Source organism: Syzygium oleosum, unplaced genomic scaffold, assembly GCF_021117445.2.
Source record: "Syzygium oleosum isolate NSW1041296 unplaced genomic scaffold, Sole_v2.1 Sole_v2.13, whole genome shotgun sequence".
Lineage (NCBI taxonomy): Eukaryota > Viridiplantae > Streptophyta > Magnoliopsida > Myrtales > Myrtaceae > Syzygium > Syzygium oleosum.
Window position 1 is genome coordinate 6,244,279 of NW_026607497.1, and position 27,977 is coordinate 6,272,255.

A 27,977-nucleotide genomic window follows, 5' to 3' on the forward strand; every position below is an offset into this window, starting at 1 on the left:
TTTTACAGAACATTATATTATTACCAAGGCGCTTAACTGTAATAAAGTCAAGGTCAGTTCCCAGTGCGATGCAGAATTTTTCGTTGTCTTCACAAGAATAAGAGGAGAACGAGAAAGCTTGAATCATACACCCGTGCCGGTCTAGCATGATGCTTCTTCAGCCACGAACCACTTATTAACGCGTGTTTGAGCTAGTGATACCTGCAGAAGGACATAGAGATTCATTGACCTTCACAATAATCAGGAATTAACGAAGAATATTAATATCCAGCGCACCTGCTTATCCCAATCAGTTTTGCAGGTAATAATGATCAGTACTACAGTCTGAACGAAGGTTCCGAACAGCATTCCGACCCACACGCCCTACAAGACAGGTTATCAAGTGTCGGGAATTTCAAATTTGCAGGTGCTGGTCAAGAGCTTCAGCCCATTTTGACACGTCTCACTCATTGATATGCAAATTAGCTAATGCAGACCGACTTAGAAAGGAAATTAGTAGCTCACCTTCACTTGCATGCTTAGAAAATAGGCAAGCGCGACTCCCACGGGAATCCCAACAAGGTAATAGCTTATGATGTTGACATAGACTACTATGCTCTGCCAACCAGCTCCAACGGCGACTCCTAATAAACAAATGTTGAGACTAATGTTCAATCACAATCAGGTACTAATGATTTGATATCAATCCACCACTTATCCCTCACGTCATACAATGGATCGCCATCTTTCTCAAATTGTATGAGACCTCACTGAATTACACAAAAGAGAAACATGAATCCCATGAAAATTTTATGTGATCGATCAAGTTTATGTCCACTCATGTCAGGGATAATCGAAAACTATCAAGAACTTCTCTAAGGAATATTGTACTTTTATTCATCTGATCAGGAAGGAATAGTGGAGAAGAAGTACCAGAAAGCACTGGTTGGACGCTGTTCAAAAGTATGGAAATAGCCAGAAGTGGTGATAAATCAGCCACGGCATGAGCAACCTCATCACTCTCAGTGAAAATATGAGCCAGATGCCCTCTGAAGAAGAGGAAGAACACAAAGAGAACAAATCCAATGGCAAACGATGTGAGCACTATAATTATGATCGAGAACTTTGCTGATCTTGAGCTCCCTCTTCCTAGTTCATTGGACACTCGAACGCTGAAGAAACATACAAAGTTCAGAAATTTGCAGGTCAAGTGCAAGTCTAGAGGAGGATTAATGGTCAATAGGAGTCATGACTCATGTGGTTATACCTTGCTGCAGCCAAGAAACCAAAAGAGATCATGATTTCCAATCCATCGATGTTGAGGCTGCAGGTAATGAAATTATGCTATTTCATTTTAGTGAACAGGCCTTTGATAAAAAACACTGCAGAGCAGAAAAGAACGGAAGTGCATCACAATTACCAGATGGCAAGCGCATCGATGGAAACCTCCGCATTTTCCATGTTGCCTGTTAGAAGAACCAACACCGGGTTGTACCACAGCTCGAGACTGACAATTAGCAAAGAAAAGGAATTCAGTGAAAATCTTGCATGAAAAAGAAAGGACGTGCGCTATCCACTTCTGATGTGAGATTGCTAGTGTTCAGATTTCACCATTTATTTGACAACAAAAGATAATCACACATTAGAGACTGTAGATACCATATGGTAAGACCAACTAAACTAATGTCGATCCACACAGAAAATTAGCAATTAAAACAAAATCTCATGTCTCGGTGAAGAAATGCTGCCTTACCATAGCATGGCACCGGATGAAAGCGAGAGCTTGATCACTGGCCACAAGTCCTTAAATGCCAAACTCGAGAAACCCTTCCAAGTATTTCGGCAACCTCCGCACATCACGAACACGAGTTGTCCTATGTTAGGAATCCAATATGCCAAAATGGCAGAAGCCATGGCGCCTAGAATTCCAAACTTGTATTTCACGGTCAATAGCCACGAGAGGCAAAGATGAACCCCCACTGAGAATGCTGCTATGTATGCGATGACCATGTTCTTACTCTGTGCTTGGAGAAACATTTGGCAGGTGAAAGATATGACGAAGGCGAAGAGGATCGGGATCAAGCAGAGTGAGATTTCTCCAGCGACCTTTGCAATTTTATCTTCCTGGCCTAAGGCTTTTAAAAGTGGCGTGGTGAAGATAAATAGAGGCACTAGAAAGATGGAGCAGATTGTTAGGACAATCCATGATCTCTGGAGGTACACTCCGAGCATGTGATATTGTTTTGCGCCGTAGGCCTGGCCACATAGGGTCTCTAACGCACTTGCCATGCCAAGCTGCAAGTTCCATGGACAGATGCGTGTTCTATAAATCATTTCAAAACCCAAATTTCCGAACAACATTATATGAATTACACAATGAAAGGTTTCTCTGACAGGTGATAAAAGCTATGCCTGGAGATGCTTTTAGTGAATTCACTGAAAGTCTCGTTGGTCATGCTCTTTGTCAACAATAACAATTTCACTGGCATTAACATATTCAGAAAGTCAGACCAAAAGCTGACGAGCTGCTTCCATGAGAAGCCGGTACTGACTTAGTGCTTTGCGGCATCTATTTTATGTCTTTGAGTATTATTACTTCAGGGACATTAGACTGCTTCCATGAAAAAAATTATCATTCATTATTCAGTGTTGGGCTAAGTGGCACAACAAGTGCTTAAGAAGCATCTATAAACAATAAGTACAGAGACAAAGAAGTAATCTTTTGCAAATCAAAAATGTTGATGTAAGATGAACAGCAGCAGGATACCTCACTACATGATTATATGATGTGAAAAAATCAACAGCTGAAGTATTGGAAAACAGACTGAAACATACCGAGACGCCATTTGAGAATCTCAGGAGGACAGCGAAGACGAGAGAATAGGCAGCCAGTTCGGTGGACCCGATGTGGCCGATAAAAGCTTGGCTTATGACATAAATCCCAAAGGTGGAGAATCTGGTGAATATTGCAGGCGCTGCGACAATCCACATCTTCTTGGTCTCCCTCCATATCCTGTCCTTCAGTGGCTCATCCTCATCACCATCACCAACTTCCGCTGCTAACGATTTCTTCAGCAGCTTCTCGGACCCATCTCCCTCCATTGCCATGACTAGTAATTAGACCTATGTTCACCTTATATGCCCATGATAACGTCACCTATTCCGATCAGCTGTGAATCAGAAACACAGTGTGAATGAAAATAAGCAGCTAAGGAGCGGATTTCCTAGTAGAGTTGCTTTTGGTGTAGACATGCCAAGAATCATGGCTTGGGATGATGAGAACTCACAATAAATCAGTTCATAGTGAGGTTGTGTGCTCACGTCACATGTTTAGAGTTGCAAATAGCATCACTGCTTCCCTAACTAGACTCTCTTAACTTGGTTCAGCGAAAAAAAAAAAAAGACCCTCTTAGCTTGGACAAGGCATACCAACTTATAAAGGAGTAACAGCACCCAAAACTCAACTGCAGGTAACTCAACATGTTGGGGTGTGGTTCATAGATAGGAAGGCATGGGGGCCGTTGCGATGCCTATACTTTATTGGTGGTTTGATCTTGGGCCAATGAATATCTACTGAGTATATATAATCTCTCTCTTGTAACTAAGGATTGCAATAAAGAGGTGAGATGTGCCAATTATAGTGGAATCTTTTGCTGGATGTAACCCTAGTTTGAGGTGAATTAGGATAAACCTCGTGTCTCCATTTTTCTTTTTCGCTTTTACTCTCTATTTTGTTGTGTTTGTATGCCTAATCTTAACACAACATTCAACAGTCATGAGCCTTAGTTTGTGAAGTTCAAATTTAAAATGGCACGATTAAGACAATCCTGTGCTAGTACTGGGGCAATCATGCCCAGCTCAACGTATTAACAAATTATCACATCACCAGAATTTGGTATAGTGAAGCACATGATTGATGGCTTTCCTACTTTTGTTCAGTTACGTCTAGATCAGTGTAAATTTTGATACTAGCAAGCAGTGTTCAAGTTGAGACGTTGCACATACTAGAAATTTCTTAATGCAGTGTGGCATGGACAGTCTTAATGGTGAGTATGAAGTGACTCTAAAACTAGTGATGCACATGAAATGAGGATAAGCAAAGGAGTTTTGACTCGTTGAAAAGCCAGCTTCTAGCGAAAGTGACAGAGTGAGAGTTGCATTCTATCTTCTGTTGGCATGTTTATTCATGTAATGTCAAAAAAAAGCATCAGGAATCTTGATTCACCCACGACAACAATCGTGTCTTTCATTCTCTCTAGAGTCCATGAGGTATCAAATTGTTCACATCAATGTCGCTTCCCCGTTTTCACTTGGCTTCACATACATTGCAAAAACTCTTTTGTCCTCTCTGGCCGAACGGGCGAGTTCGAGAACGACGATGAGAAACGACACGATGGAAGTAACTGTCCGTAGTTGTGAATTGATTTGAGAAACGGTCATCGTCCAATGGACATATGAATTATGCCGGTACTTCCAAGCTGCCGCAATTGAATATTTATACGAGTTACAGAACGGTACATATGACAACCGAGGATATAGATTTTCATTTGTTCCAAGAGCTGCTGGAAGAGCATTTTAAAATTAGAGGGAGAAAAGACTATCGGGAAAAAAATAAATTATCTTCTGAGCGTTCAATTCAGGCGAGGACAAAACTCACCAGTATGAACGAAATTTATTTTTGCTTGACGTCTCATCAATCAGCTCAAGCGTGGCATATTGCAAAGAATTTAAAGAATCAAAATCTTTTTGTCGTTTCATATTGACATTGATCCATGATGTTGAGTAAAAGTCCTGAACAGTGTGGATTATGTCACATATCAGAACATGTGGATAGGAATGATTTGGGGGGTTACTCCACAATGCCCCGCTCTTTTCTGCATGAACAGTGATGGATTCCGCCGCCTCCTAAAGCAAGGCGGATTTGCACTCTGTCCATGACTACATTTTTGCTACACCCACCTGTTTCATAAGAAGGAACGAGCACCTCTAGGAGAAAATTGAGATTTTTGTGATGCAGACTTCATGCATGTACATTGAGCACAGCAATAGACGATGTCTGTAACTGAATTCGTTCGATCGATTAACAGAAAGCTGGAAAAAGAACACACGACACTGAGAACTGCATACAATCATGTCATCCCAAAAGCATTAGCATTTTGCACAATGTCTAGGCATATATAGTCAAGAACCTTGCAGGATTTGTGGAATAAGCTTAGGTTGCGTTTGGTAACCATTCTGTTCCCGAAAATAATTTTTACTCATAAATGATTTTTTTATTCTATTTCTGGAAATAATTTTTAAATATTTGAAGGCGTTTGGTAATTGTCTAAAATTTCTATTCTTGAAAGAGAAAAAGAATAGAAATATATTTGGTAACTGTATAAAATTTCTTTTTATTAATATTATTTTAATAATATTTTGAATTTTTTAATATTTCTTTCTTTTTTTTCCTTTTTTTTTTTCTTCTTCCCCTTCCTTGGCCCATGGCCAGGTCACCAGCATCAGCGACCGGCGGCCAGCCACAGCCCGGGAAGAAAACGAAGCAGAAAACCAAGAAGAAGAAAAAAAAAATTTCTTTTCCATTTCTGATTCTTGTTCGCATAATCAAAAAGTAACTTTTTTTTGCTTCTTGATTCTGGGAATAAATTTGTGCCCAGGAACAAAAAATTTACCAAACGAATTTCTGTTCTTTTTTTGTTCCCCAGAACAAAAAATTAGAATTAGTTACTATTTGACTAGTTACCAAACACATCCTTAGTCGAATGTCGCCATGGAAAGCTCGTTCCTCATTTCAAAACCAGCAAATGTTGCAGCTACTAATTTAGGCCATATAAGTCCTCTTTTGACATGAGCTTTGCTAGGATTGCTGTCTATAATCAATGACTACTACTCGAGAGCAGATTACATATATTGAGCAATTAACATTTCCTACATTCAATTCGAAAGAGAACTGAAAATCCATTCATAGATGAGCAACACGGTAAAACTCAAAATGCTCCAGAAGGAAGATGTTCGACGTGATAGGAAATTGCTTGCTTTGACGGAATAACGTAGGATTACAGGAGGAGAAACGGTGTCGAAATCAAGAAAGTACGTCCCTTCTCATTTTAATTGTCCTTTTTATAGATTTGCTAGAATGTCATCGCTGCTTTAATTTAGGTTGAATAAGTAATGTTTTGACAGCATTTCCACTGATCTGAGGTTCCTCCTTTAAAACTAGTCGTAAGTTTATCTTACTAAATGAAGATACGATACACATTTTACAGGACATTACATTATCAAGGCGCTTAACTGCAATAAAGTGAAGGTCATTTCCCATTGCGACACAGAATTCTTCGTTGTCTTCACAAGAATACGAGGAGAACGAGAAAGCTTGAATCATACACCCGTGCCAGCCGTGCGTGATGCTTCTTCAGCCACGAACCACTCATTAACGCGTGTTCGAGCTAGTGATACCTGCAGAAGGACATAGAGAGAGTCATTGACCTTCACAATCAACAGGAATTAACGGAGAACAGTAATATCCGGCGCACCTGCTTATCCCAATCAGTTTTGTAGGTAATAACGATCAGTACTACAGTCTGAACGAAAGTTCCGAACAGCATTCCGACCCACACGCCCTGCAAGAGGGATTATCAAGTGTTAGGAATTTCAAATTTGCAGGTGCAGGTCAAGAGCTTCAGCCCATTTAGACATGTCTCACTCATTGATATGCAGATTCACCGATGCAGACCGACTTAGAAAGGAAATTAGTAGCTCACCTTCACTTGCATACTTAAAAAATAGGCAAGTGCGACTCCCACGGGAATCCCTACTAGGTAATAGCTTATGATGTTGACATAGGCTACTATGCTCTGCCAACCAGCTCCAACGGCGACTCCTGATATATAAATGTTGAGACTAATGTTCAATCACAATCAGGTACTAATGATTTGATATTAATCCTCCACATATTGCTCACGTCATACAATGGATCGTCATATTTCTCGAATTATACAGGACCTCACTAAATCCCACAAAAGAAAAATATGAATCCCATGAAAGTTTTATGTATTGATCGATGAACTTTATGTCCACTCATGTCAGTAATAACCGAAAACCATCAAGAACTTCTCTAAGGAATATTATACTTTTGTTCATTTGATCAGGAGGGAATAGTGGAGAAGTACCAGAAAGCACTGGTTGGATGCTGTTCAAAAGTATGGAAATAGCCAGAAGAGGCGATAAATCAGCCACGGCATTGGCGACCTCGTCGCTCTCAGTGAAAATATAAGCCAGACGCCCCCTGAAGAAGAGGAAGAACACAAAGAAAACAAATCCGATGGCGAACGATGTGAGCACTACCATCATGATCGAGAACTTTACCGATCTTGTGCTCCCTCTTCCTAGTTCATTAGATACTCGAACGCTGAAAAAAAATACAAAATTCAGAATTGCTGGTAAAGTGCTAGTCTAGAGGAGGAATTAATGGTCAATAGGAGTCAAGACTCGAGTGATCATACCTTGCCGCCGCCAAGAAACCGAGGGAGATCATCATTTCCCAACCATTGATGTTGACACTGCAAATAATGAAATTATGCGATTTCATCTTGGAGAACAAGCCATTGATAAAATGTTTTGTAACTCAAGGCATTTCCCTAACGTAATAGAAAACACTGAAGAGCAGAAAGAATGGAAGTGCAACAGCATTACCAGATGGCGAGCGCATTGATGGAAACCTCCGCATTTTTCATGTTGCCTGTTAGAAGAACCAACACTGTGTTGTACCACAGCTCAAGACTGACAATTAGCCAAGAATAGTAACTCAGTGGAAATTTGTATGAAAAAGAAAGGATGTGCCACTAGCCAACTGATGAAAGATTGCTAGTGATTGCTAGTGTCAGATTTCACCATTTCTTCGACAACAAATGATCGTTGACTTCTAAATCACACATTAGAGCATGTAGATACTAAGTGGTTGGACCAACTAAACTAATGCTGATCGACACAGAAATTTAGCAATTAGTGCGAATTCAAGAATGAAAATCTCATGTTTCGTTGATGAAATGATGCCTTACCATAGCATGGCGCCGGATGAAAGCGAGAGCTTGATCACTGGCCACAAGTCCTTATAGGCCAAACTCGAGAAACCCTTCCACGTATCTCGGCAACCTCCGCACATCACGAACACGAGTTGTCCTATATTAGGAATCCAATAAGCCAAAGTGGCTGAAGCCATAGCGCCTAGAATTCCAAACTTGTATTTCACGGTCAATAGCCACGAGAGGCATAGATGAACCACCAGCGAGAATGCCGCTATGTATGCAATGATCATGTTCTTACTCTGCGCTTGGAGAAACATTTGGCAGGTATAAGATAAGATAAAGGTGAAGAGGATCGGGATCAAGCAGAGTGAGATTTCTCCAGCGACCTCCGTAATTCTATCTTCCTGGCCTAATGCCTTCAAAAGTGGCGCGGTGAAGATGAACAGAGGAACTAGAAAGATGGAGCAGATTGTGAGGACAATCCATGATCTCTGAAGGTACACTCCGAGCATGTGGTATTGTTTTGCGCCATAGGCCTGGCCGCATAGGGTCTCTAGTGCACTTGCCATGCCGAGCTGCAAGTTCCATGGACAGAAGCGTGTTTTAAATAATTTCAAAACTCAGATTTCTGAACAACATCAAGAGTACACGACGAAAGGTTCCTCTAACAGGTGATAAAAAGCTATGCATGGAGATGTTTTTAGCAAATTCACCCAAAGTCTTGTTGGTCGTGCTCTTCTCCTACAATAACATATTATTGTTTCATTCAAAGCTATATATCCGCAATGCCAAAGCCTAGAATCAACTCCAAACTCATTTTCCTTTTTGCCTTTCGATTTCTGTATGCCTCGTTTAGATTACAATTTCACTGGCTCCAACATATTCAGAAAGTCGATCAAAATCTGACTAGCAGCTTCGATGAGAAGCTGGTACTGGTGTAGTGCTTTGCAGCAACTATTTTATGTCTCTGAGCATTGTTACTTCACATAAGACTGCTTCTACGAAAAAAATCAACATTCATTATTCAGTGTTGGGCTCAATGGCACAACATGTGCTTAAGAAGCATCTATAAACAATAAGCACAGAGACACAGAAATATTCTTTTGCAAACTGAAAATGTCAATGTAAGATGAGCAACAGCAAGACACCGTTTTACATGATTAAATGATGTGAAAAAATATACAATTAAAGTAATGGAAAACGTGCTGAAACTTACCACGAAGCCATTTGCGAATCTCAGGAGGACTGTGAAGACGAGAGAATAGGCCGCCAGTTCGGTGGACCCGATGTGGCCGATAAAAGCCTGGCTGATGATAGAAATCCCAAAGGTGGAGAATCTGGTGAATGTTGCAGGCGCCGCGACAACCCATATCTTCTTGGTCTCACTCCATATCCTGTCCTTCAATGGCTCATCCTTACCACCATCACCAACTTCCAGTTCTACCGAATTTTTTAGCAGCTTCTCGGTGCCCTCTCCCTCCATTGCCATGGCTAGTAATTAGAGGCCCAAGACAACGTCGCCTATTCCAATCAGCTGTACAGCAGAAACACAGTTTGAATCAAATTAAGCAGTGAGGGAGTTGGTTTCCCAGTGAAAGAGTTGCTTCTGGTGTAGACATGCCAAGAATTATGGCTTGTGTCGATGAGAAGTAGCAATAAATCAGTTTATAGTGAGGTTGTGTGCTCACCTCACATGTGCGGAGTTGCCTGTCGCATCACTGCTTCGATAACTAGACTCTCTTTAGCTTGGTTCAGCGAAAAAAATATAAAGTCTCTCTTAGCTTGGACAAAGCATACGTACTTACAAAGGAGTAACAGTACCCAAAACTCAACTGCAGATACACCAACATTCAAGAGTCATGAGCCTTAAAGTTTGTGAAGTGCAGATCTAAAATGGCATGAATAAGACAAACCTATGCTAATATAGGGGCAATCATCCCCCAGCTCAATATGTTAACCAATTAGATCAGCGTAAATTTCGATACCCACAAGCAGGGTTCATGTCAAGACGTGCGCACACTTGAAATTCCGTACGGCAGTGCGGTATAAGATTCTTGATGGTGAGGATGAAGTGACTCTAAAAGTAGCGATGGACATGAAATCAGGTGTTTTCAGTGAACCTAGAGCAAAGTCTCTCTACCAGTAAAGCTCAGATTTGATTCATTGAAAAGCCAGATTTCACGGAAAGTGGCAGAGCGAGGGCTGTATTATTTATTGGGGAAAATTCAAATTAAAGACCCTAAATGGGATCTTTTTCTCAAAAAAAATTCTAAATGAATATAGTGTCAAATAAGGGCTTGAAGTGCCCAATCAATCTCAAATAAGGATCCGAAGTGCCTAATTAATCTCAAGTAAGGGCCTGAGTTCGCCGGCCGGTCAAATGCTCGCCTGTCGGCGAGCACGGTTACTGTTCCGGCGACCGGAAAGGGCAATTTCGTCTTTTTCTTCTTTTTTTTTTTTTTTCCTTTTTTCTATTTTTTTTCCTTTTCCTTTTCCTTTTATGATTTTTTTCTTCTCTTCCCTCCGCCGGCCATAGCCGGGGCCGGCGGAGGTCGTCGGCCTCAAGCGGAGGTCGCCCGACGCCGGCGAGGGTGGCCTCCGCCTGACGCCGGCGACCTCTGCCGCCTCCGGCTATGGCCGGCGGAGGGAAGAGAAGGAAAAAAAAAAGAAAAAAGAAAAAGATGAAACTGTCCTTTTCCGGTCACTGGAACAGTAACCTTGCTCGCCGGCCGGCGAGCATTTGATCAGTCAGCGAACTCGGGACCTTACTTGAGACTAATTGGGCACTTCGGGTCCTTATTTGAGACTGATTGGGCACTTCGAATCCTTATTTGACATTATGTCCACTTGGAATTTTTTTTTTAGAAAAAGACTCCAATTGGGATCCTTAATTGGAATTTTCCCTTATATATTTGTTGGCATGTTTATGTTATGTAATGGCCTCCAGGCATCCGGAATCTTGATTCGCCCCACGACAGCAATCATGTCCTTGATTCTCAGTCCACGTGATATCAAATTGTTCACATCAGTCACTCCACTGTTTTTACTTGGCTTCGCATATATGAATCCTGAAACAGAAACTCATGTGACGAATTTGTTCATTATTTAGACTCACGTGATTTGCTCAATAATTACCTCATAGAATTTTCTGCACAAAATCTCCGTGCGTTCAAGAGCTACTTTGTTCACATTGAAGAAGTACACTGCTCTCTTTCTTCGTTCATTGTCCAAGAAAGTTTGTCACCTTTTACAGTGATGAAGAAGGGAAGTCTCCATCAACTTGTACAACTCGCGGCCCCTCTCCTTGTTGTTGATCCTTTTGACGCCAAACATTTGGAGTCTTTTTTTCATTAAATGTGCGGCCTGCGGAAGTCCTGCGCATGAGGGAAATTGAAGACTGTCTTCAACAGAAGAGAACAAATGAGAGATTAGATATAAACTGTGTGCAACCGAATCCACAAAATCAGCAAGATGACTTACGTAAATAATTTTAGATCAGATATTGTCCAATGGATCAAATTCAAGACATAATTTAACACTTCTGGTCCAAGAGCTGTTCAAAGAGCAATTTAAAAATTAGAAGGAGAAAAGACTGTCGGGGAAAAAGACATTGTATCCTCTGAGAGTCCAATTGAGGTGGGGACAAAACTCACCAGTGTTAAAGAAATCATTGTGTTTGACGTCCCTTCGATCAAGTCGAGCTTCGCATCTTGGAACGAGATCATTTTGTTCGTTTTATTTTGCAATCAATCCAACGCGAATGACGGATTTTCCCCGCACAAAATAGGTGGCGGGAAAAATGGCTGATCTGCGCGGTTTTATGCCTTGTCGACGGCGACCAAACTACCGAGTTGTTCACAAGTAGACCTGTTAAACGGGTGAGTCGGGTCGAGTTTGGGTCGGGTCATAAATGATCCGACCCAAATTGACCCATTAACTCGTTTATGACCCATTTATTCGTAGTGTAAATATCCCGATCCATACCCGACCCGACCCATACCCAACCCATACCCGACCCATATTGCTAAAACACTTTTATATTTAACCTAATCTAGGAATACTTGTTTCTTATGATTTTTTTTAAAATTTTTAATTTTTTTTTAAAATTAAGGTTCTGTTTGTTTTGCGAAAAATGCGATATTTCTAGAAAATATTTTCCATAAAGTCATTATCCAAGAAAATAAAAAAATTTCTGACGTTTGGCTGAAACCTAAAAATAAACTAGAAAATATTTTTCGATATTTGGTATATAAAATCTGATTTGATTTTACTTTGTGCATTCATTTTAATAATATTAATATTCTTTTATTTTTTAAATCGAACTTTTAATTATTTTTCTTTTTCCTTTATTTTTGGCCGATCGCCGGCCGCCATGGCCGGCGACCGACCACAAGCGAGGCTCCAGCTCGCCCGATTCCGGCGAGCCGAGCCTCGCCAGATCCGACGAGGCTCCACCTCGCCAGATCCGGCGAGCTCGAGTCTCGCCAGCCTCGGGCGAGGCTCCACCTCGCCAGATCCGGCGAGGTCGAGCTCGCCCGAGGCCGGCGAGCTCGAGTCTCGCCAGATCGGCAAGGCTGGAGCCTCGCCACAGGTCGGCGAGGCCTCGGCCTCGCCGGGATCGGGCGAGCCTTGAGGTCGCCGGAATCGGGCGAGCTTGAGACTCGCCGGATTGGCGAGGCTCAAGCCTCGCCCGAAGCCGGCAAGCTCGAGCTTCGCCGACCTTTGGCGAGGTCGTCCCGCCCCGGTGGCCGGTCGCCGTGGCCGACCACCGGCCGAAATAAAAAAAAAAAGAAAAAGAAAGAAGAGAAAAGAAAAAAGAAAAAGAGAAAAAAAAAAATAATTAAATTTCGATTTTTTTAAACATTTTTATAAAGAGGGAGAGAGTGTGTGGATGGGTCTAGTGGGTGGGTTGGACATGGGTTCCAAACTCAACCCATTTAGACCCATTTATCTTTAAGTTTTAAAATTTAAAACCCATTTAAAGTTAACTCTTTAAAATTAAAGTGACCCATATATAACCCATTTATTTTTAAATGGGTCATATATGGATTTAAGATCCATTTTGACACCTCTATTCACAAGCTGCAAGGCAGTTGCACTATCAATGTTCTTGAACAGTGTTCAGCCAGTTCTCGCGGGCTGGATTAGGAATTTTCTTCCCAAGTAACAGAAGCTCTGGATTGTATTCCCCACGAAAAAATGAGTTACATAAATGAGGGGAGGAGAATTTTATATACAAGTACATGATCGACCGTATCCGTAAATCCCTCCTCGATCTAACGGTGGAGGTTGAACCTCCCAACTACCATTACAGTATCGCCTGCCTCAGGAGTATTCTAGAATATTCGAGAAAACCTTAGGAGTTATAGTCCTCGAGATCCGCCACTTGTTCATGGGTTAATCAAGGTCCTTTGTTAAGAACTCTCATGAACGATCCAATTCTATGGGCCGTGACACAAGCGTGAACATTTACGAATATATATCCATCTTGCCAAAGTTTTAAGAGCAATATAATTCCATCAAAGCCATACCGAGTTATCACGCCGGGCGATGTCTTCTAATAAGTCCTTCGATTCAATCATGGGTTTGAAACTTCTCGGGTTGGAAGCAAGGACGGGTGGCCATAGGAGCAGGATACCAAAGTGTGGCTGCATTTGTTAATGTTGGATGTTGTCAGCTGAATGGTGTCCCCATCGGAGCTTTCCATGGATATGTTGTTGCCCACTTGGAGGTCAAGGTATGACTCGGAATTCATATGTGACTCGTATGAATTCAAGCAATCAACTTCCAAAAAACTGCATTCTTTTGGTAGATCGGCTACTTTCATCTAACAGTTTTGTGTACCATGCTTTCAAAACCATTTCTTTTCACCCTTGCAGAGAATATGGATAGGAATGATTTGTGGGGTTACTTCCCAATTGCTCGCTCTTCTCTACATGACATGGAAAACAAATTGGGATGAAATTTTCTTGCATAGTTTCCCATATTACACTCACTTAAGAACACTCACCGCTTCCTGCTACAGGTGATTACGCATCGGAACAACTGAATCGTCCATTTCTGAAACCATCCGAGATGTCTAACCAACAAAGCACAGAAGTAGTGCAGAAGACTGAACACTGATGACGTCCGACAGACCCTATACATCGGATCAGTATGCTATTGCTTCAGACATATTCACCTCCTAACGCAAGGTGGATTTGTACCCTGTCCATGACAACATTTTTGGTGCACCTGACGGTGTCAAAAAACAAGGTACGAGCAATTCTAGGAGAAAATTGCAGAATTTTGTGATGAAGAGTTCATGCATGTACAGCCTAGCAATAGACCCTGCCTCAATGCAATTCGTCGGCTTGATTAACAGAAAGGGGGAAAAAAACAAACAAGACTGAGAACTGCATATTATTTTTGTCATCCCAAAAGCATTAGCATTTCGCACAACGTCTAGGTGTATAGTCAAGAATCTTACAGGATCTATGGAAGAAGCTTAGTCAAATGCCATCATGTAAAACTCCTTCCTCATTTCAAAACCGGCAACTGTTGCAACTGCTAATTAGGCCATACAAGTCATCTTTGACAGCAGCTTTGCTAGCATTGCTGCCCACAATCAATGACAATTTACTTACGGCTCAAGCTCGTGTACTAAAACTACTCGCAAGCAGATTACATATATCGAGTAATTTTGACATTACCTACATTCGATTCGAAAACGGGAGAAACAATGTCGGATCGTGAAAGTTTGTCAATTCTTATTTCAGTTGCCCTTTTCATAGATTTGCTAGAGTGTCATTGTTCCTTCAATTCAAGTTGAATAACTAATGTTTTGACAGCATTTTCACTACTCATACGCTTATCTAATTAAATTGACAATTTGATACACATTTTACAGGACAGTTCCCTTATTAAACTCAAGGTCAGTTCCCTTGCTGGGAATCGAGATTTTTAAATGCGACACAAAACTTCTTGTTATCTTCAAAAGAATAACAGGAGAACGAGAAAAGATTGAATCAGACACCCGTGCCGGTCTAGCGTGATGCTTCTTCAGCCACAAACCACTCATTAACGCGTGTTTGAGCTAGTAATACCTGCAGAAGGACGTTGAGACTTACTGACCCTCACAGTCATCAGGAATTGATGGAGAATAGTAAAATCTGGCAAACCTGCTTATCCCAATCGGTTTTGTAGGTAATAACAATCAGTACTACAGTCTGAACGAAAGTTCCAAACAGCATTCCCATCCACAAGCCCTACAAGACAGATTATCAAACGTTAGGAATTTCAAATTTACAGGTGCCAGTCAAGAACTTCAGCCCATTTTGACATGTCTCACTCTTTGACATGCAAATTCGCCAATGTAGACTGTCTTAGAAAGGATATTAGTAGCTCACCTTCACTTGCATACTTAGAAAATAGGCAAGCGCCACTCCCACGGGAATCCCTACTAGGTAATAGCTTATGATGTTGACATAGGCTACTATGCTCTGCCAACCAGCTCCAACGGCAACTCCTGATAAATAAATGTTGAGACTAATGTTCAATCACGATCAGGTACTAATGATTTGATATTAATACACCACTTATCGCTCACGTCATATGGTGGATTGTCATATTTCTCAAATTACATGGGATCTCACTGAATCCCACAAAAGAGAAACATGAACATCATAAGAATCTTATGTATTGATCAATTAAGTTTATGTCCACTCATGTCAGTGATAATCAAAAACCATGAAGAACTTCTTTAAGGTATAATGAAGTCTTATTCATCTGATTAGGAGGGAATAGTGGAGAAGAAGTACCAGAAAGCACCAGTTGGACGCTGTTCAAAAGTATGGAAATAGCCAGAAGAGGCGATAAATCAGCCACGGCATTGGCGACCTCACCGCTCTCAGTGAAAATATAAGCCAGACGCCCCCTGAAGAAGAGGAAGAACACAAAGAGAACAAATCCGATGGCGAACGATGTGAGCACTACCATCATGATCGAGAACTTTGCTGATCTTGCGCTCCCTCTTCCTAGTTCATTCGATACTCGAACACTGAAAATGTATACAAAATTCAGAATTGATGGTAAAATGCAAGTCTAGAGGAGGAATTAATGGTCAACAGGTGTCATGACTCATGTAATTATACCTTGCTGCAGCCAAGAAACCGAAAGAGATCATCATTTCCCAACCACTAATGTTGAGGCTGCAAATAATGAAATTATGCTCTTCATTTTAGTGAACAGGCCTTTGATAGAATTCCCTTATAACTCAAGGCATTTCCCTAACACTGAAGAGCAGAAAGAGAGGAAGTGCATCACAGTTACCAGATGGCAAGTGCATCGAGGGAAACCTCCGCATTTTCCATGTTGCCTGTTAGAAGAACCAACACTGTGTTGTACCACAACTCGAGGCTGACAATTAGCAAAGAATAGGTATTTAGTGAATATCTTGTGTGAAAAAGAAAGGATGTGCTGCTATCCACTTCTGATGCAAGATTGCTAGTGTTCAGAGTTCACCATCCATTCGACAACAAAAGTTGATCGACTTCTAAATCACACAATAGAGCATGTAGATACCAAATGGCTAGACCAACTAAACTCATGCTGATCCACACAGAAATTTAGCAATTAGTCCGATTTCAAGAACGAAATGTCATGTCCCGGTGATGAAATGCTGCCTTTACCATAGCATGGTGCCAGATGATAGCGAGAGCTTGATCACTGGCCAGAGGTCCTTAAATGCCAAACTTGATAGACCCTTCCATGTATCTCGGCAACCTCCGCACATCACGAACATGAGTTGTCCTATATTAGGAATCCAATATGCCAAAATGGTGGAAGCCATAGCGCCTAGAATTCCAAACTTGTATTTCACAATCAATAGCCACGAGAGGCATAGATGAACCACCACTGAGAACGCCGATGTGTATGCAATGATCATGTTCTTACTCTGCACTTGGAGAAACATTTGGCAGGTGAAAGATATGACGAAGGCAAAGAGGATCGGGATCAAGCCGAGTGAAATTTCTCCAGCGACCTCCGCAATTTTATCTGCCTGGCCTAAGGCCTTTAAAAGTGGCGCAGTGAAGATGAACAGAGGAACTAGAAAGATGGAGCAGATTGTTAGGACAATCCATGATCTCTGAAGGTACACTCCAAGCATGTGGTATTGTTTCGCGCCATAGGCCTGGCCACATAGGGTTTCCAATGCACTTGCCATGCCGAGCTGCAAGTTCATTAAACAGAAGCGCGTTTTAAATCATTCCAAACACAAATTTCTGATCAACATCACGAGTTACACAATGAAAGGTTCCTCTAACAGGTGATAAAAAGCTAGGCATGGAGATGTTTTTAGTGAATTCAGTCAAAGTCTTGTTGGTCATGCTCTTCTTCATCAATAACAAAGTATTGTTTCATTCAAAACCATAGCCACAATGCAAATGGCCTAGGATCAACTCCAAACTCGTTTTCCTTTTAGCTCTTTCGATGTCTGTATGCCTTGTTTACATTACAATTTCACTGGCTCTAACATATTCAGAAAGTTGATCAAAAGCTGACTAGCTGCTTCCATGAGAAGCTCGTAACTGGTATAGTGCTTCGCGGCAGCTATTTTATGTCATTGAGCATTATCACTTCCGGGACACGAGTCTGTTTCTATTAAAAAGATTATCATTCATTATTCAGTGTTGGGCTCAACGGTACTACATGCTTAAGAAGCATCTATAAACAATAGGCAGAGACAAAGATCTTAATGTTTTGCAAATTAGAAATGTTGATGTAAGATGAAAAGAAGCTAGATACCATACTACATGATTAAATTCTGTGAAAAATTGCCCAACTAAAGTCACGAAAAACATGCTCAAACATACCAGGATGCCGTTTGCGAATCTCAGGAGGACAGTGAAGACAAGAGAATAGGCAGCCAGTTCAGTGGACCCGATGTGGCCGATAAAAGCTTGGCTGATGACATAAATCCCAAAGGTGGAGAATCTGGTGAATATTGTAGGCGCCGCGACAATCCACATCTTCTTGGTCTCACTCCATATCCTGTCCTTCAGTGGCTCATCCTCACCACCATCACCAACTTCCACTGCTACCGATTTTTTCAGCAGCTTCTCGGTCACCTCTCCCTCCATTGCCATGGCAAGTAATTAGATCTATGTTCGCTTTATATGCCCAAGACAACTCGCCTACTCGAATCAGCTGTAAACCAGAAATACAGTTCGAATCAAATTAAGCAGTGAGGGAGTGGAATTCCCATTGAAAGAGTTGCTTCTGGTGTAGACATGCCAAGAATCATGGCTTGTGATGATGAGAACTCGCAGTAAATCAGTTGATAGTGGGGTTGTGCGCTCACGTCACATGTTTAGAGTTGCGAAGCGCACTCACTGCTTCGATAACTAGACTTTCTTAGCTTGGTTCACCGAAAAAACAAATATTTCTTTTACCCTCTTAGGTTAAACCAACAGAGTGGATGCACATGCGAAAAGGGAAAAATTCTAATATCATGTTAGATAATCCAACCTAAAAGCTCAACTCAATAGGTGAAGGCCGACCGCAATCTGCATACATATAAAGAACATATAAACATCATTGTCAAGCGACGTATGATATTTTAACACTTTTTGTTTGCATGTTTATGTAAGTAATGGCCAAAAGCTGTCAGGAATCTTGATTCACCACAAGACAACAACCATGTCTTTCATCGTCCATGAGTCCCTGACATATAAAAAATGGTTTACATCGGAGTCACGCTGTTTTCACTTGGCTTCACGCACATGAAGTATGAAACGCGAACTCACGTGATGAATTCGTTCATCGAAAAAGCTCGCTGTCTCTCTCTCTTGTCCTCTCTGGTCGGGCGGCACAAGTTTCACAACGGTGCAAATGCCAACTGAGGATATAGATTTTCTTTTGGTCCAACTTCCAAGAGCTGTTCCAAGAGCAATTTAAAAATTCGAGGGTGAGTAATCAATTCATGTGCGGACAAAACCCATCAGTCTTTAAAGAAATCATTCGTGTTTGACGTCTCTTCGATCAGGACAAGCGTCACGTTTGCAAAGGAGTGGGAGAATCGTAATCTTTTTTTTTTTGTTTTATTTTGGCGTCAAATCATGATGTTAAGTAAAGATCCACGCCTCTGGATGGGCGTGGGGTGCAGGGGGCCCCGACCCAAACATACGTATTTTAAAATATATATACATTTTTTTAAACTATATACATATATTGTATATTGAATTATTCTAATACATATGGTAATTACAAATGATATAATCAAATTTAGTATAGTATATATATTTTATATATTTAGTTAATCGAATATACATTTTATCCGTAATTACGAATAGTACTTGAGAATTTACATTGTCAATATAACTCGTGATATTAGAATTTTCCGTAAAAGTATACACCTTTCGATATTTAAAGTACATGTAGTTTTAGTACTGGGGAAGGGCCACGACTCAAATATGGAAGGCAGATATTCTCCATCCCTTTTGACAGCAAGAAGGATTTGCATTCCGCTGCTCTATCAAATTTCTCAGGTCTTTGTTGCCCGTGCAAGTCTGGATGACAATAGGCAGATGGACATTACTGCGATTGGACCCGGTTCTGTGTGTCTGATCTCCAATGCTTTCTAGTTTGAGTGTCTCAAATGAGCTCGGGGAGAGGAAACACCCGAGCTGCAAAATTCGCCATCCAAGTCGTCTTCGGCACACGGCCACATGTTTCAGGCTGATCTGCGCGGTTCCACGCCTTCTCTACAGCTAGCAAATATGTCGGGTTGTCCATAAACTGTGAGGAAGTGGACGAGTCTGTGTCTAAGCTCACTTATCTGCTTGCACAGTGTTCGGCCAGTCAAGGCAAGCGTGAACATTTACGACAAGTCAGAATTCGTATGTGACTTGGATCACCACAAGTGATTGACTTCCAAAAATTGCATTTGTTGGGTAATTTGATTACTTCTATCAAACTGTTTTGTTATAATGAGTCTCGAGTTTGAGCCCGTTGAATAAAACCCGGCCCGAATACAGTGAAAATACACGGACTTTTTGGTTGTGGAAATTGAAAAGAATGAAAAATGGGGCACAGAATTTCCTAAAGCACTGGAGTCGGCCACGGTAATAAAACAAGGAAAGTCGACCATGGACTTTTCGCAAGCGTTGCCGCTTATAATCAACGACAATTACTCAAGGCTCAAGCTCGTGTGCTAAAACTACTCGCGATTAGCATTTCCTAACATTCAATTCGAAAGGGAACTGAAAATCTGTTCCTGGAAGAACAAACATATTGAAACTCAAAATGTTCGACGAGATAGGAAATTGCTCGCTTTGGCGAAATAACACAGGATTACAGGAGGAGAAATGGTGTCGAAATCATGAAAGTACGTGTTTTCTCATTTCAATTGCCATCTTCATAGATTTGCTAGAATGTCATTGTTCCTGTAATTTAGGTCGAATAACTAATGTTTTGACAGCACTTCCACTGCTCGTACGCTTATCTTATTAAATTGATGCGCATCTTGCAGGACGGTTCCCTTGCTGGGAATTGAGATTTTTACATCTGATACAGAGCTTTTCGCTATCTTCAAGAGTGTAACAGTAGAATGAAGAAAAGATCGAATTAGACACCCGTGCCGGTCTTGTGTGATGCTTCTTCTGCCACGAACCACTCATTGACGCGTCTTTGAGCTAGTGATACCTGCATAACATCATGGAGATTCATCGACCCACAAAATAATCAGGAATTAATGGAGAATAGTAATATCCGGCGCACCTGCTTATCCCAATCAGTTTTGTAGGTAATAACGATCAGTACTATAGTCTGCACGAAAGTTCCGAACAGCATTCCGACCCAGACGCCCTACAAGACAGATGATCAAGTTCTAGGAATCTCAATTTTACAGGTGCAGGTTAGGAGCTTCAGCCCATCTTGACATGTCTCACTCTTTGACATGCAAATTCGCCAATGCAGCCCATCTAAGAGAGGAAATTAGTAGCTCACCTTCACTTGCATACTAAAGAAATAGGCAAGCGCGACTCCTACAGGAATCCCCACTAGGTAATAGCTTATGATGTTGACATAGGCTACTATGCTCTGCCAACCAGCTCCAACGGCGACTCCTGATAAACAAATGTTGAGACTAATGTTCAATCACAATCAGGTACTAATGATTTGATATTAATCCACCACTCATCGCTCACGTCATACAATGGATCGCCATATCTCTCAGATTGAATGGGAGCTCACTGAATCCCACAACAGAGTAACATGAATCCCATGAAAATTTTGTGTATTGATTGATTAAGTTTATATCCACTCATATCGGTTATAATTGAAAACCATCAGGTTCTTTAAGGAATAATGTACTTTTATTCATCTGACCAGAAGGGAATAGTGGAGAAGAAGTACCGGAAAGCACCGGTTGGACGCTGTTCAAAAGTATGGAAATAGCCAGAAGAGGTGATAAATCAGCCACGGCATTGGCAACCTCATCGCTCTCCGTGAAAATATAAGCCAGACGCCCCCTGAAGAAGAGGAAGAACACAAAGAGAACAAATCCTATGCCGAATGATGTGAGCACCGTAATCATGATTGACAACTTTGCTGATCTTGAGCTCCCTCTTCCTAGTTCATTGGATACTCGAATGCTGAAAAAGCATACAAAATTAAGAATTTTGCTAGTAAAGTGCGCGTCTAGAGAAGGAATTAATAGTCAATACGAGTCATGACTCATGTGATTACACCTTGCTGCAGCCAAGAAACCGAGGGAGATCATCATTTCCCAACCATTGATATTGAGGCTGCAAGTAATGAAATTATGCCATTTCATTTTAGTGAACTAGCCTTTGCTAAAGGAATTTTTGTAATCAAGGCATTTCCCAAACGTAATGGAAAACACCTAAAAGCTGAAAGAGTGGAAGCGCAAACACAATTACCAGATGGCGAGCGCATCGATGGAAACCTCTGCTTTTTCCATGTTGCCTGTTAGAAGAACCAAAACCGTGTTGTACCACAGCTCGAGACTGACAATTAGCAAAGAATAGGAATTCAGTGAAAATCTTGTATGAAAAAGAAAGGATGTACTGCTATCCACTTCTGATGCGAGATTTCAAGTGTTCAGATATCACCATTTATTTGACAACAAAAGATAGCCGGCTTCTAAATCAGCCATCGGGCACGTAGATACCAAATGGTTAGACCAACTAAACTAATGCTGATCCGCACAGAAACTTATCAATTAGTCTGAATTCGAGAACGAAATCTCGTGTCTCGGTGATGAAGTGCTGACTTACCATAGCATGGCGCCAGATGAAAGTGAGAGCTTGATCACTGGCCACAAGGCCTTAAAGGCCGAACTCGAGAAACCCTTCCACGTATCTCGGCAACCTCCGCACAACACAAACATGAGTTGTCCTATATTAGGAATCCAATATGCCAAAATGGTGGAAGCGATAGCGCCTAGAATTCCAAACTTGTATTTCACGGTCAATAGCCACGAAAGGCACAGATGAACCACTGCCGAGAATGCCGCTACGTATGCAATGATCATGTTCTTACTCTGCGCTTGGAGAAACATTTGGCAGGTGAAAGATACGACGAAGGCAAAGAGGACTGGGATCAACCAGAGTGAGATGTCTCCAGCGACCTCCGCAATTTTATCTTCCTGGCCTAAGGCCCTTAAAAGTGGCGCAGTGAAGATGAAAAGGGGAACTAGAAAGATGGAGCAGATTGTTAGGACAATCCATGATCTCTGGAGGTACACTCCGAGCATGTGGTATTGTTTCGCGCCATAGGCCTGGCCACATAGCGTCTCTAGCGCACTTGCCATACCGAGCTGCAAGTTCCATAAATAGAAGCTGTTGTAACTCATTTCAAAACTCAAATTTCTGGACAACATCACATGAATTACATGACGAAAAGTTCCTCTGACAGGTGATAAAAAAGATATGCATGGAGATGTTGTTGGCAAATTCACTCATAAGTCTTGTTGGTCATGCTCTATTTCAACAATAACAAAGTATTGTTTCGTTCAAAGTCACAGCCACAACGCAAATGACCTAGGTTCAACTCCGAACTCATTTTCCTCGTTGCTCTTTCGATTTCTATATGCCTCGTTCTCATAACAATTTCACTGGCTTCGAAGTACTCAGAAAGCCGATGAAAGCTGATGAGCTGTTTCCATGAATAGCCAATACTGGTATAGTGCTTCGCGGCAGCTATTTTATGTTTGAACATTATTACTTAATGGACATAAGACTACTGTTTCGATTTCTATAAAAATGTTGACGTAAGATGAACAACAGAAAGATACCATATTACACGATTATATTATATGAAAAAATTGACAACTAAAGTAATGGAAAACATGCTTAAACATACCAGGATGCCGTTTGCGAATCTCACTAGGACAGTGAAGACGAGAGAATAGGCAGCCAATTCGGTGGACCCGATATGGCCGATAAAAGCTTGGCTGATGACATAAATCCCAAAGGTGGAGAATCTGGTGAATATTGCAGGCGCCGCGACAATCCACATCTTCTTGGTCTCACTCCATATCCTGTCCTTCAGTGGCTCATCCTCACCACCATCACCGACTTCCACTGCTGCCAATTTTTTCAGCAGCTTCTCGTTTGCCTCTCCCTCCATTGCCATGGCTAGTAATTAGATCTATGTTCACCTTATATGCCCAAGACAACTTCTCCTACTTCTATCAGCTGTAAACCACAAACACAGTTTGAATCAAATTAGGCAGTGAGGGAGTGGATTTCCCAGTGAAAGAGTTGCTTCTGGTGTAGACATGCCAAGAATCATGGCTTGTGACGATGAGAACTCGCAGTAAATCAGTTGATAGTGAGGTATGTGCGCTCACATCACATGTTCAGAGCTGCGGAACGCACCACTGCTATGATAACTAGACTCTCTTAGCTCGGTTCAGCAAAAAAAAAAAAACACAAAAAATAAGACCCTCTTAGCTTGGACAAAGCATACGACTTATAAAGGAGTAACAGCACCCAAAACTCAACTGCAGATACACACCACCATTCAAGAGTCGCGAGCGTTAATAAGAAGAACCTGTGCAAATATAGGGGCAAACATGACCAGCTCAATATATCGACCAATCATGACTAAAATTTGGTATGGTGAAGCAGAGGATCGATGGCTTTCCTACTTTTGTTCAGCTACGCCTCGATAACTGCAAGCAGTGTTCTTGTCGCACTTGAAATTTCTTTAGGCAGTGTGGCATGACATTCTTAGTTGTGAGGATGAAGTGAACTCCAAAACTAGTGATGGACATGAAATGAGGATAAGCAAACGTGTTTGTTCGAACCTAGAGCGAAGTTTTTCCAGAAGAAAAACTCAGATTTGACTCATTGAAAAGCCAGATTCCACGGAAAGGGACAGAGTGAGAGCTGCATTATTTTTTTGTTGGCATGTTCATGTATGTAATGTCCAAAAGGCATCAGGAATCTTGATTCACCCCGCGACAACAATCATGTCTACGATTGCCTGTCAGTCCCATGAGATATCGAATGGTTCACGTAAGTCACTCCACTGTTTTCGCTTGGCTTCCCATACATAAATTCTGGAACGCAGACCCACGTGACGAATTCGTGCATTTGAAAAGATGCTCCCTTTCTTGTCCTCTCCGGTGGAACGGGTGAGTTGACGTCGAGAACGAGGAGAAACGTCATGGTGATGGTGGGAGGAATTGTCCTCCGGAGTTGCGAATTGATTTAAGAAGAGGCCACCGCCCGATTTACATATAAATTATACTATCACGTCCAAGCTGCCACATTTGAATAGTTATACAAGTTAACACTCGATGGTACACATGCCAACTGAGGATATAGATTTGCTTTTGGTCCAAGAGCTGTTCGAAGAGCAATTGAAAAATTAGAGGGAGAAAAGACTGTCGAGGAAAAAAGAAATTTGTCTCTTCTGAGAGTTAAATGGAGGGGTGGACAAAACTCACTAGTTTTAAAGCAATCGTTTGTCCCCTAATGATATGTGGCGCTAGTTAATTTGTCAAATTAGCGATCTATCAAGTCTCGTTTGCATAGAATAGACCCAACGAGCAAAGAGCACTGCTCAACTTGACTGCTAAGGATGATAGTTACAATGTTCATTTGTAGTTTAATCATTTGTGAAAACCTACATTTGTCCCTTGATGATAGTACGTTGATTAACCCGGTCAAATTAACGGAGATATCTCTCTAAGTCCCGTTTATGAATATCCCTCTCTAATTTATAAAAATAATTTGGAAGAACAAATTAAACAAACTCAGCAAAACAATCCGGATGATCATTTAAAAAATCCGAATATAATTATTTTTTCGAGTCTCGTTTGCATACATCTATTATAATATCGAAACGGTGATTTAAAAGAACAAATAAAACAATTTTAGCAAAACGCCGTCCGGTCACTTATTTTCTAAGCAACTTAAATACAAAATAACATTTGAGAAGAAGTAAAATATAAATTATTATTTTAAACTGGGCTTTGGATTTAAGTCATTTTGCTTTCTTTTATTTTGCGGGTCGGGTTGGATCGAGTGCTTGAACGATTCGGTTCATTTCGAATATTGACTTTCCCCAGCCAATTCGGGTCGGGTCGGATCTCCAATATCGGGTCGCCCATCTGGGGCTCTCCACATCCTTCCGAGTCTTTCTATACAGTGGCTCAGCTTCTTCGCGCTCCTCTCCCGCTTCGCATCTCACGCTCTCTGAAGACATTGTTGGTGGATTTTGGCAGCTCGACCGTGCATTCGCCGGCGCGATACTTCCTCTCAAAAGGGTCCGTCGCTGCTGGTTTCTTGTCTTTGAGTGAATGTGCATTGTGGGTCAGAGTTAGACTTGCTAGTTCTGCAATTTCTGATTGATTCCCTGGAAAATTTTGGACAAATTTTGTGTTTTTTTTGGTTCCGTTTCTCGTGATTTCGATTCACTCGTGTTTCTTTCTTGGTTGGCCACTTGAAGCTGTCTTTTGCTGTTTTTCAGGGTTGCTCGGTTATGATCTTTAAGAAATTGCACGCTGAGTGTTTGATGAAAGTTTGTGAAAGGGGAGACACATGTAGAAGAAAACTATCTTTGCTTGTTTGATGCGTGATATGCCGTTGAAACGTGGACTGGAGAAAAACCAATCGAAACTGAGTTGTGTTACGACCGTTCTTTATCATGACATGCGATCGCTTTGTTCATGTACGGTTTTCTCTATTCGTCGCATATATCAGTTGTATGACTGCTTCATGAGATACTCTATCAGCAATCAGGGTCAATATTGTATTTCTCAGCTGTTAATGCTTTTCGTTGTTCTAGTGCAATGGTGTGGGTGCGTTTGTTTTACGGAAAACTCAAGATTTGAAAACCATTTTACGAAAGATGGTTGGTTACATTGCTTAGAAAAATTAGTCAACGGAAAATGTTTTCATTATTGAAGATAATTTATGCCTAACTATTTTTGCAGATGATGGAAATACTTCTCATTCATTCAATTTTGTAAGGAATATAAGCGATCATTTTTTGGAAAATGTTTTCCAAATCTTGAGTTTTCCGCGAAATAAACGCACCCTAAGTTACTTATTTACAAGGATCTTGTTTCCATTATCATTCTATTAGTAAGGACCCATCTACAGTCTACTATACTGCAAACTTAAGGCATGTGGTTTATACTTCTCTTCTTTTGTAATGAACAGGGTGACTTTTATACGACCGAAACATCATACTGGGCCATAACATTAAGAGGGAATGGAAAAGATGAACATTATATTTTTCCAATTATTTTCCCTTTTATCTGACTTTGGTGCATTGGTTCTAGCAATTCCAAGTTCGTTATATTGATTCCCCAACTCAGAGATGGTTATCCCACCACCAGCTAAGCCACCGAGAATAATAAACTTTCTCAAGCCTTATGTTCTGAAGATGCACTTCACTAACAAGTTTGTGAGTGCCCAAGTGATCCATTCCCCTACTGCTACTGTCGCATCTTCAGCGAGCTTGCAGGAGAAGGCTTTGAGACCGAGCATGGACTCGACTCGAGACATGGCCACAGCTGCGAAGATAGGAAAGATACTGGGAGAGAGGCTGCTGCTCAAGGGCATACCTGCTGTCGCCATCCACTTGAAAAGAGAACAAAAGTATCATGGCGAAGTTAAGGCAGTCATCGATTCTGTGAGAGGAGCAGGTGTGAAGTTGCTTTGAGAATTCCTGAACTTATTGGTTGGATTTGTTTTAAGACTTGTGACCTTTGTTCGAAGTGATCTTCACTTGAGACAGATGGCAATGAAAGAGAGTGCATGAGATTTTTATGGTGGAGGTTTCTTATATTGATTTCTTCTTAGTAAGGATATAAGCATATTGAATGTTTGGGCATGTACACATCTGAGCATGTGTATTGGCATGTTTGGATAGATTATCAGGGTGAGAATGATTGAAAATGATGAGCCTGCTGCTCAACTCTTATTTACTGAAGTCGTTGTATCCACACAAGTTGGTTCAGAGTCCAATTTAGATCATTGATTGCTCACGTTGGGCGCTTTCAGTTTCTGCTGGAGCCTTCTGATATTGAAAGAAAACAGTTGCTTGGGCTTCCCGACTTGCAAAGATCTGGCAATCTTTGTAGCTCCAATAAATGTTCAATTTATACTCTTTACCATATTAACAGGATAAGGCTATCGGGGAGAAGGCACAGGATGCTATATGCAGTAGTTGACGGATGATCAGGTTGATGAATTGTGGCCTAATCATGAAGTAGTGCTATCTGTCCGTCAAATAGAGATTGTGACTTGACACTTGCCTATGAAGCCAGAAGGACTCAGGGTTGAAGCTTTGCTACTCAAGCATAAATGAAAATCATATGCTAGTCATAATTTCGGCCGAAAAGACAAAGTTTAAAACAAATTGAGCTGGCTTTATTAACCGTAACAAGTTATTTTACCAATATAGCAATCATAATCACGTTCAGGGACTTGGCAGTGCATTGGACGTTCA

At 41.2% G+C, this 27,977-nt stretch overlaps 3 protein-coding genes across 11 annotated transcripts; all 3 read right to left on the reverse strand.

Moving 5' to 3' along the window:
* On the reverse strand, window positions 1–24,188 carry LOC115675010 (protein DETOXIFICATION 21-like). Of its 6 annotated transcripts, none has more exons than XM_056316992.1 (10): window positions 10,022–10,176; window positions 9,692–9,835; window positions 9,220–9,537; window positions 8,037–8,578; window positions 7,672–7,758; window positions 7,482–7,538; window positions 7,149–7,387; window positions 6,741–6,859; window positions 6,513–6,599; window positions 1–201 (listed from the first exon to the last, which is right to left on the reverse strand). In XM_056316992.1, the coding sequence occupies exons 3-10, from the start codon at window positions 9,490–9,492 to the stop codon at window positions 142–144; spliced, it is 1,464 nt and encodes a 487-aa protein (XP_056172967.1). In that variant the 5' UTR covers window positions 9,493–9,537; window positions 9,692–9,835; window positions 10,022–10,176; the 3' UTR covers window positions 1–141. The 6 variants fall into 6 exon arrangements, with proteins under 6 accessions (XP_056172967.1, XP_056172968.1, XP_030453436.1 ...); XM_030597576.2 differs by lacking the exon at window positions 1–201 and adding an exon at window positions 6,107–6,435 and having other exon boundaries at window positions 10,022–10,175; XM_056316990.1 differs by lacking the exon at window positions 1–201 and adding an exon at window positions 6,107–6,435 and having other exon boundaries at window positions 9,993–10,138.
* On the reverse strand, window positions 14,811–18,193 carry LOC115674989 (protein DETOXIFICATION 21-like). Its single transcript, XM_030597542.2, has 8 exons — window positions 17,858–18,193; window positions 16,673–17,214; window positions 16,314–16,400; window positions 16,136–16,192; window positions 15,803–16,041; window positions 15,392–15,510; window positions 15,164–15,250; window positions 14,811–15,088 (listed from the first exon to the last, which is right to left on the reverse strand). The coding sequence occupies exons 1-8, from the start codon at window positions 18,128–18,130 to the stop codon at window positions 15,029–15,031; spliced, it is 1,464 nt and encodes a 487-aa protein (XP_030453402.2). The 5' UTR covers window positions 18,131–18,193; the 3' UTR covers window positions 14,811–15,028.
* LOC130134354 (protein DETOXIFICATION 21-like) lies at window positions 20,408–24,449 on the reverse strand. Of its 4 annotated transcripts, none has more exons than XM_056316988.1 (9): window positions 24,319–24,449; window positions 23,370–23,704; window positions 22,283–22,824; window positions 21,926–22,012; window positions 21,734–21,790; window positions 21,399–21,637; window positions 20,991–21,109; window positions 20,763–20,849; window positions 20,408–20,677 (listed from the first exon to the last, which is right to left on the reverse strand). In XM_056316988.1, exons 2-9 carry the CDS (start codon window positions 23,640–23,642, stop codon window positions 20,492–20,494), a joined length of 1,590 nt encoding a protein of 529 aa, XP_056172963.1. In that variant the 5' UTR covers window positions 23,643–23,704; window positions 24,319–24,449; the 3' UTR covers window positions 20,408–20,491. The 4 variants fall into 4 exon arrangements, with proteins under 4 accessions (XP_056172963.1, XP_056172964.1, XP_056172962.1 ...); XM_056316989.1 differs by lacking the exon at window positions 24,319–24,449 and adding an exon at window positions 24,160–24,277; XM_056316987.1 differs by lacking the exon at window positions 24,319–24,449 and adding an exon at window positions 24,063–24,201.
* Window positions 24,450–27,977: the final 3,528 nt, after the last annotated feature.

What these genes read in the sequence shown, in the direction of transcription:
- LOC115675010 (XM_030597574.2), bottom strand. Translation starts at nt 9,492, where the DNA reads ATGGCAATGGAGGGAGAGGGCACCGAGAAGCTGCTAAAAAATTCGGTA. An exon ending in GGTTTCTTGGCGGCGGCAAG is followed by an intron (nt 7,388 to 7,481) that starts GTATGATCACTC and finishes ATTTTTTTTCAG; the next exon opens with CGTTCGAGTATCTAATGAAC. An exon ending in TTTTAAGTATGCAAGTGAAG is followed by an intron (nt 6,600 to 6,740) that starts GTGAGCTACTAA and finishes TCCCTCTTGCAG; the next exon opens with GGCGTGTGGGTCGGAATGCT.
- LOC115674989 (XM_030597542.2), bottom strand. Translation starts at nt 18,130, where the DNA reads ATGGCAATGGAGGGAGAGGTGACCGAGAAGCTGCTGAAAAAATCGGTA. An exon ending in TCATCTGGCACCATGCTATG is followed by an intron (nt 16,401 to 16,672) that starts GTAAAGGCAGCA and finishes GCTAATTGTCAG; the next exon opens with CCTCGAGTTGTGGTACAACA. An exon ending in GGTTTCTTGGCTGCAGCAAG is followed by an intron (nt 16,042 to 16,135) that starts GTATAATTACAT and finishes ATACATTTTCAG; the next exon opens with TGTTCGAGTATCGAATGAAC.
- LOC130134354 (XM_056316988.1), bottom strand. Translation starts at nt 23,642, where the DNA reads ATGGCAATGGAGGGAGAGGCAAACGAGAAGCTGCTGAAAAAATTGGCA. An exon ending in GATTCGCAAACGGCATCCTG is followed by an intron (nt 22,825 to 23,369) that starts GTATGTTTAAGC and finishes TGGAACTTGCAG; the next exon opens with CTCGGTATGGCAAGTGCGCT. An exon ending in TCATCTGGCGCCATGCTATG is followed by an intron (nt 22,013 to 22,282) that starts GTAAGTCAGCAC and finishes GCTAATTGTCAG; the next exon opens with TCTCGAGCTGTGGTACAACA.